Source organism: Mus pahari, chromosome 3 (genome assembly GCF_900095145.1).
Source record: "Mus pahari chromosome 3, PAHARI_EIJ_v1.1, whole genome shotgun sequence".
Lineage (NCBI taxonomy): Eukaryota > Metazoa > Chordata > Mammalia > Rodentia > Muridae > Mus > Mus pahari.
The window spans coordinates 86,272,574-86,281,401 of NC_034592.1; the positions used below are offsets into that span (position 1 = coordinate 86,272,574).

The following is an 8,828-nucleotide window of genomic DNA, read 5'->3' on the forward strand; positions in this document are numbered from 1 at the left end:
GCTGGCCAGCCATTTGAGAGGATGCACAAGACAGACAACTTCTAGGAAGGGAGGGTTGCTGGACATCTGCAAGAGGTAGCTCAGAAAGGTTTTTGACTTCCCCACAACAAACACAACGCAGCAGCCAAGTTTTCTGGAAGTATTTGGAAAAATCCAACATAAATTAGACGTGTGAATGATACAGGCACAGAGCATGAAATCTTCAGTAAAGAAAGTTCTGTGAGCATTAGTTGCCCAGAAATAAGCATCAGGGGCCAAGGGCGGGCAGAGCTGAGGAGGGGCTGCTGACAGCTGTGGCCAGCGGGCAGAAGCAGAGGGGAAGGGCTCCAAGCTGGAATTCGGAGCGTGCCCACATCAGCAGAAAAGTTCCTGGGAACAGCACTCTGTCTGGGAGGGACCCTGCGGGTCTCAGGATGCACGCGCTCTGAGATGCAGGGACCCAACGGCCGTTAGAGGAAGCCCTGGTCCTCTTTTCCTTCCCGGCTCCCCGAAGGTTAAGGCATCTTCGACAGACGACATAAGTAAAAGATCTGCTCCCAGGATGAGCGAATGATTTCCATGTCCAGTCCCTACTGCATCTCGCTATTCCCAAACCAGACGACACGGTCCAGGGAAGAAGAGAAAGGAAGCTGGGATGCAGATGCGGGAAGAGCGTAGATGGGAAAGTGAGGCAGGAAAGTGCATGTAAAAGGCTGAGGGAGTAGGGGAAGACCCGAAATCAAGAGTAGAATCCTCTCCTTCCCCTCCTCGGTTCCCAGCACACAGAGCCACACTCGAGCTACGCCCAATCCGGGAGGCCGCCCGGCTCTAGGGAGCCGGCGCCGCACAAAGCTCCGCCCGCGCACACACACAACAGCACCCGGTGCGCCGGCCCACACAATAGCGCGGCGCGCGCCCCGCCGCGGCCCCTCGCGGGGTCCCGGCCAGCCCGGCGCCGGGGTCCGCCCTTCGCGCACACCCACGCCCGCAGCCCAGGCCCGCGCGCGGAGCAGAGACGATCGAGGCAGCCCCCGCGCCCGGCGCTCGGTGAAGCGCGTCACGCGCCCCCCACTCACCCGCGGTGCTGCTCAGCAGCAGGCACAGCGGTCCCAGCAGCCACATGGCACGGCCGCCGCTCCGCTGCCCAGCGACGTTGCTGCCCCGCGGCCTCGGTCAGACCCCGCCTCTCGGCGCCGGCCACGCCCTCTCGCCGGCCCAGCCACGCCCCCGCCCTCCCAGGCCAGAGAGCTCAGCCAAGTTCTGCACGCTCACAGATGAATGTGGCCGCCCAAGCTCTCCTCCACGGTCCGGGTTACAAAGGTCCAGCGGATCCAGTTCTTGCTGCCTCAGGGGTCAAATTGCGAGGAATTCTTAACTGCCCCGGCTCTACTCTCGGCCGGTTTCCCTTTCTTTCTGCATCTTGCGGGGATGCAAGAGTCACCATCTCCCTAGAGCCTAGAAGAAAGAAAGTTTGAAGAACCGGTTCTTAGGAGAAAACTTTTTTTCATTGTTGACAGTGAAATACGACCATAGCTTCTCAAACCCCAAAATGCATCAGGCAGGCGTGGCGACCCCGTTAAAAAGCTCACTTCAACTCAACAGGTCTGCATTTCTAACAAACTGGGGAGTGATTCTCAGGATGGTGGTTCCTGGAGCCACTGGAGGAGCAGAGAAGACATTTCATCCTGAGATCTAAGAACATTAAGGAGACCATGAGCTTCAGAGAGTTTTAAAGCCCCAAAACTTTATGCAATTTCCATTGTTTGGTCATTATACACTTTTATTTATTTATTTATAAGGAAAGCCTGTCCTATCATGGAGCTGAAGAGATGACTTAGCAGTTAAGAGCAATTGACCTTTCCCAGTTAGACTTTCAAATGAGCCTCCAGCCCCAGTGGAAGCCATGATTGCCTTAAGTCCATGTGCTCCTCTAAGCTGCGTCTAGGTTACTAACCAAAAGACTGAGTGCATTCACTGGGGTTTTGCTTTCACCAAAAAGTCTTTGGTTACAAGGTGATAACATTACTATTCATGGCCTTACAGCAAACACTGACCAGAACAACTGAATCTCACTTAGCATCCTCCAGATAGCCGCAGGAGGATTTCACTTGGCGGTGTCTGCTTCAGGTATGGCACTCTCATGGTCACATTTAACCTTTACAGCAACCTCTGAAGACAGACACAAATGAAGACTCTGAGGCAAAAATAAAAAAAGAAAGAAAAACATTCTCAACAGCCATACATCAAGTTACTCACCACAGTAAACAAGCCCAGTTCATAAGACCATAAGACACAGAACTTTTCTGCAGCTTCAGAGATGATGTGGCCACTGGATTTGAGCTATGATCATGGAAATGCTCAACAAACAAAGGTTAATTTCAGGGTTTAATACAATTCTACTCCCAGGAAAAGATTTCTGGGTTGCAGCACCCACTCCCCAAAGCCACTGAGCCTGAGTGTTTTCCCTGCTAGAAATTAAAGTCATTCTTTAGCTGCTGCTGCTGCTGCTGCTGCTGTGTGTGTGTGTGTGTGTGTGTGTGTGTGTGTGTGTGTGTGTNTGTGTGTGTGTGTGTGTGTGTGTGTGTGTGTGTGTGTGTGTGTGTGGTGCATGTATGCGAGTATGTGAGCATAGTGTGTTGTATAAGTGTGTAAGTATGTGTGTGAGTATTGTGAGAGTGTGTGTGTAAGCATGTGTCTGTGAAAGAGAGAGTGTGTAGAGAGAGAGAGGGAACACATGTGTTTAAATTGTCAAGCTAACACTGCTGGGAAATGACTTCTTGTAATTCACATTTAATGTAGTTATAGGATTTCAGGAGAGAAATTGGGTTATGTCTGCTAACAAGTATTTTGCACTATCCAAAATGATAGAAATTTTGCCCTTCGCATTTTAAAAAATTGTGAGATATATATATATATATATATATATATATATATATATATATATATTTCTTCAGACACACCAGAAGAGGGCATCGGTTCCTGTTACAGATGATAGGGAGCCACATGTGGTTGCTGGGAATTGATCTCAGGATCTCTGAAAGGAGTCAGTGCTCTTATCTGATGAGCCATCTCTCCACCCCAGCCCCTTACCCTTCACTTTGTATGACTAGAAATGTGTTGTTTATTTTATATTGCTCCTTGAATCAAGTTGTATGTCCCCTTAACAATGTAATTTCTCACGCCTGTGGCCAGTCCTGAAACCAAAGAGCAAGTATGGGAGTAGGGGCAGTGGCCTGAAGTTTATCAAGAGAACAACCCCTTGTACAGTTTTGTCATAGATATATTTCTATTTCTTCTTTCCTTATGAGGATAGGGATTCATTATGAGTTCAGGGTATAGTAAGGGTTTTTATTGCTGGGATAAACTCGTGACGAAAAGCAGCTTAGGGAGGGAAAGATTTGCTTCTGTTTATACATCCTGATCACAGTCCATCATGAAGGGGCAGGAGCTGAAGCAGAGGCCTTGGTGGGTCTCTGCTCATGCTTGTCTCCTCCCCGGGGCTTGCTCAGAGCTTCTTTACAGCTCAGGACCACTTGCCTGGAAGTGGCATGCCCCACACCCACACCCACACCCCCCCCATCGACCACCCACATCAAATAATCAAAAGCAAAATGGCACTACAGACTTGCCTACAGCAATCTGAAGGAGGCATTTTCTCAACATAGAGTCCCTCTTCCAAATGACTCTTGCTTGTGTCTAGTTGACATAAAACTAACCAAGAGTATACATACCACTCATCAGCAATGGACAAGAACAGAGCATTGTCTTTGGACTTCACAGACCTCCAGTGTAGAATATGGTACCCTTAAGCTAAGCTTCATTTGATTGCAATAAGCACTTAAAGTGTGGTTACTCTGAATGACTGGTGCTCTAAACATGATATGAAAAGTAGATTTTAAAGACTGAGTACCAAGAAGAACATGAAAAGGCAATAATTTTACTTTGATCACATGGTAAAATTTAACATTAAAACATATAGGCCTTTCATCACTTTATTTAAATGTAGCTAAGTTGACAAGACGGCTCAGCTGATAGAGGCACTGGCTGCCAAGCATCATGACCTAAGTTCAATCACCAAGTCCCTCATGGTAAAAGGAGAGAACTAGCTCCTGTAGGGAATTGTTCCCTGATCTCCACGTGTGGGTTGTGGCGTGTGTGTGTGTGTGTGTGTGTGTGTGTGTGTGTGTGTGTATGCATATGCATGTGTGTGTGTGCTGTGTACATAATAATGTTTTAAAACTGTAGCTACTAGAAAACTTTAAATCTCACTCTGTGGCTTATCTACAGGCCTCACAATGCATTTCTCCGGAACAGTGCTGATGTGATGCTTTTATTTCCTGTGTCAGCACATGACCCCTTAGGGTTCCTTGTTTTGTAGCCGAATGGATCCTCTTGAAGGTCACTGAATTAAAGAACTTGCCCCACCCCCTTTCTCCATCTCACTAATTCTGCCTCCAAGACCTCTTGACCTTCTATTACAGACATCAAAGTCCACTGACATGAAAGTGATTTTAATGTCATAATTTCTGTATTACAAACACCCCCACAGAGTCAGGAAGCAGAGGAAGGAAAAAATGAATTGAGAAGAAAGAAACCTTCTTTTCAAACCACAAGAACATTTTGCACTTGAATTAAAACACACACACACACACACACACACACACACAATTGAATGCCCTTTCCATTTCAGTGGGGATGTTTATGGATTAATTAGCTAACAAACCAGAAGTCACACGAGAGCCCCAGTTAGTGACAAATGGCAGGGAACACGTCCTGCATGCCCAGTGCTGTTTCTCTTCTGCAGGTAACAAACTCATTCATAAACAAACACGTACAGTCAGCCTTAAAGAGGAGCCTCGTGAAAACATTGTGGAAGGCGAGTAGATTTATATTTTTAATCTGACATTATTGGAGCATTTCTCCAGAACTATGAAAACCCCACTTTAATAATTTAAATTGTTTTTCTCAGCATTGTTCAGTCTACTTCTTTTAAACACCTGTTCATTTTGAGAAAAATTCTTTGGGCTTGAATGATTTTTGCGTTTAAAAGCTTAATTTCAAGTGCCATTTGATCACTTAATCTGGGATTGATGCTGTGTGGGTGGTAGTTCAATTATGGAGGAGGAAGGAGACTTTCATTGGTGGTGGGTTTGGGAGGGGTTGTTTGTTGTTGTTGTTGTTGTTGTTGTTGTTGTTTGCCAGGCTTTTAGCAAATTGCCATGCCCAGTGTGGAAGAAAATGTTCAAAGAGGACAAGGAAGGGAAATTATTTTACAATGTTCAGGACTCTTCAAAGCTATAGGTTAAAAACACAGTAGAACTAAATAACATCATTTGCTTCTGTTAGACCTTCACAGAGACTCCTTAAAAGTAGCTAGAACTGGTGCCAAGGAGATAGCTCAGTGAGTAAGAGTGCCTGAACCAGGCACTTAGTCAGTCGTGCAAGTCTGAAATACATAAGGGAGTCAAGGCAGGTGGATCTCCAGAACTCACTGGCCAAAAGAGACTGCTGATAACTGTTTCTTCAGAGATTCCATCCTACGGGGAAGCTCTTTAAACGGGAAGGTAAAGAACTCAAAATAGCTTCAGGAAGTCCCTGAAACTGACTAGATTCACTAGGCTCCACCCCATAAGAATAGTATTAATGGCTGAGAATACCCCTCAGACACAAGAAAGCTGAGCTGCAAAGAAGACTCACAGACCAGAACAGTTGCCTGGGAGAAGCAGAAACCTGCCCAGCAGCCCAGAAGAGGTTTAGAAGCTGGCAACAAAGGCACCTGGAGAAGACATTCTTCAACCTGTTGAGCTGCCGGCAGGCTGTACAGTGAGCTTCAGGTTCCCAGTTTGGGGATCTGTCACCCTTTCTGAGGTGGACTTTGGCAATGTGCCTACTTGTGTTTGAGTAATTTCTGCCCCAGTAAGTAACCCCTTACCCATATTCCTGTAAATAAGCATAATAAACCTTTCACTAAGTTGGACTTCAGTCATATCTGTGCTTTGGTCAGTTGTGGGCTCTCTGTCTGGGGTAAAGAGATGTTGTGTCTCCCCAGGAAAGGTTTTGTCAAAGGCAGTAAAGCAAAGAGCACAGATGGAAGCAGAAACTGACACCTGCTCTGACCTTCACATGCATGCACATACATGCACACACACATATCACAAAACACAAACACACACATATGCAAAGCTAATATTATGTCCTCCATCTTGTGCAAGGCAGAAATCTGACTAGAAGTATAGTCAGCCCTTGGACTCCCCCATCATCACCCACAAAGATGTGTTCTTTGAATTCACTTCTTCCTTTTTTCCTCCCTCCCTCCTTCCCTCTTTCTTTCTTTCTTTCTTTCTTTCTTTCTTTCTTTCTTTCTTTCTTTCTTTCTTTCTTTCTTTCTTTCTTTCTTTCATCAATCTCTAAGTTCAGACCCCTGCACATCTATGCCTGGGTTGCCTCAAACACCTCCGGTCTGGACTTCTGTCCCACTGAATCTACATAAGACGTCCATGGCTCCCACTGACCAGAGGACACGTTCAGATAATTTAGCTTGGTATGTTCCTCATGAGCTGCTGCTGAGGCTAAGGATTGTGGGAACAGGAATGAGATCAAGGTCACAAATAAAAGCAGAGTATTTGGCAGGAACATTTGGCCAGGTTAGGGGGTTGTAGGTTCTATTCTACCAGCGATGGAAAGTCACAGATGGTCAGGTTCAAGCAGGGACAGGAGCAGATTTACATAATGTTTAAAAGCAAGAAATCTGGAATCACTCACAAAGCCTGACTATCCTACTTCATTGTATGTCCTTGGGTACTTAGCCTTAGCCTGTCTATCTATCTATCTATCTATCTATCTATCTATCTATCTATCTATCTATCACCTATCTAACTCTATCTCTGTTCCCCTTTCTATTTTGTTATGTGTGTTTATGTGTGTTTATGTTATATGCCTATGTGTGCACAAGTCTGCATTTGTATGTGGAGGTAAAGGTTACTAGGCATTTTCTTCCTCAACCACTTGCCTCATTTGTATTTGAGACAGTTTCTTATTGAACCTAGAGCTCACTGATTTGGCCAACAAGCCCCAGGGAGCCTCCTGTCTCCATCTTCCCAGAGCTGGGATTACAGGCAAGTGCCACCACAGCCATCTTTCCATCAAATCCCAGTCCTCATGTCTGTGCAGCGAGCATTCTTTGAACTGAGCCATCTTCACAGCCCAGCCTTTATGAACCTAATTTTCTTATACTTATAAAATGTAGGCTGAGACCTCCTGCAAGACAGACTTGGCTATGAGATGGAAATGAGGCACTTAGCATACCACTTGCTCCATAACACCCACCTCCAAAATTAGAGCTAGCATCAACGACTCCCACGCTGCCGTGGTTCTCAGAGAAGACTTTCACAAAACCCTTAGGACCAAGTTTAGTCCATGGTTAGTGGCATGTGTCTGTGAAACTCAGGAGCCCACCTTGGGTTTCTTTCATAAAGCTTCATGAAATGTCAAAGGAATAAAATAGTACAGCTGGAAAAATAATAAGCAGCCAAAAATGAGCCCAAGTTCTACCAGAAATAATAATTCCAGGAAACAGAGCTACATGCACAAAAGGGAATACACTCCAGGATACACATCATAAAGCCACCTTGGCAAAGTGTGTGGCCTGATGGCCAAGCCAGGAGAGTGATGGAATGTAAAACGGAATTAGAAGTTGGACATTTACCCCGTGCAAGTCCATCTGGAGAGGTGTGCCAACCCACCCAGCAACAATCGAGTTAAGGCCACAAAAACATGAGCGCCATTGCTGAGAAAATCCAGAGTAATTGCAATGAAAATTTCCAAGGTGGAAGAGATCGGGCAGTGGTAATGCTAGAAACTATGTGTGTAGGCCAGTTGGCTTAGAGCTCACAGTCTAGCGCCAGTAAAGGCAAAGTCAAGGCCAATGTTGGGCTAAGCCATTGGCTCTGGCGGTGGGGAAGAGCTCCAGGCTCACAGGATGAGTAGAACCTTAGTCCCACTCAATCGTGCTGCAGCTGCTGGTGTTTGAGGGCAAAAGGGAGTTATGGAAGAGTTTGAGGACTCCAAGTCAATCCCAGCAACCATGTCTGAGATTCACACAGGGCAGGCAATGCAAGGATGAAGCCTTTCAGGACCTGCTGATAAATAGGTCTGAGACCCCAAGAGTTTCCCATATCACACCCTGCTGCCCAGCCTCTTCCTAGGCTCCAGATTACCTCATGAATCAGTACTGACTTAGAAATAGAGGCCTGATGCAACAGGGGCTATATCCCAACTGGTTGGTGCTGACGGTTCGGCAAACCTCATGTACACATTCAGTTCTTCAAGCTCTTGTTATGTTCAAAGTAGATGAGTCATTTGGTTTTCAGTATGCAAAGTGTCTTCTCAAGCTATAGATTGGTGCTTTGGTTTAAATATAATTTGCCCCTCCAAAGTTCCTGTTACCAGAGTTTAACCCCAACCAAGAGTATCAGGTGCATAGAAACTTCATCTGACTGTGGTATCTGTTGTGTGTGCATATGTGTGGTATATGTGTATATTTGTGCTCCTGTAGGTTTGACCTTGTGGTAACAGGACAGTAGTGTATGTATACATGTAAGTACATAAAGAGGCAGAGGTTGACTCAGGGTGTTTTGTTTTGTTTTGCTTTTCCCATTGCTCTTTACTTTTTTTTTTAATTAATGAGACAGGGTCCTCCCCCCCACACCCACCGCTCCCCTGAACCTAGAGTTCACCAATTTGGCTATGCTGGTTAGCCACTGAGGTCCAAGGATCCAGTTGTCTCTCCCCAGCCCTGAGCTTCCAGACAAACACCACTGCATCTAGATTTTTACTTGCATTCTGGAAAT

The 8,828-nt window shown here is 45.9% G+C and overlaps 1 protein-coding gene across 1 annotated transcript in view; it reads right to left on the reverse strand.

Annotated features, from left to right (window-relative positions):
• Ldlrad3 (low density lipoprotein receptor class A domain containing 3) overlaps nt 1-1,236 on the reverse strand; it is a 235,478-nt gene extending 234,242 nt beyond the window's left edge. Inside the window, exon 1 of the mRNA XM_021192844.1 lies at nt 1,056-1,236. Within this exon, the coding sequence (XP_021048503.1) occupies nt 1,056-1,101 (46 nt within the window). The 5' untranslated portion in view covers nt 1,102-1,236. The remainder of the gene's footprint in view (nt 1-1,055) is intronic.
• Between the last annotated feature and the right edge of the window lie 7,592 nt (nt 1,237-8,828).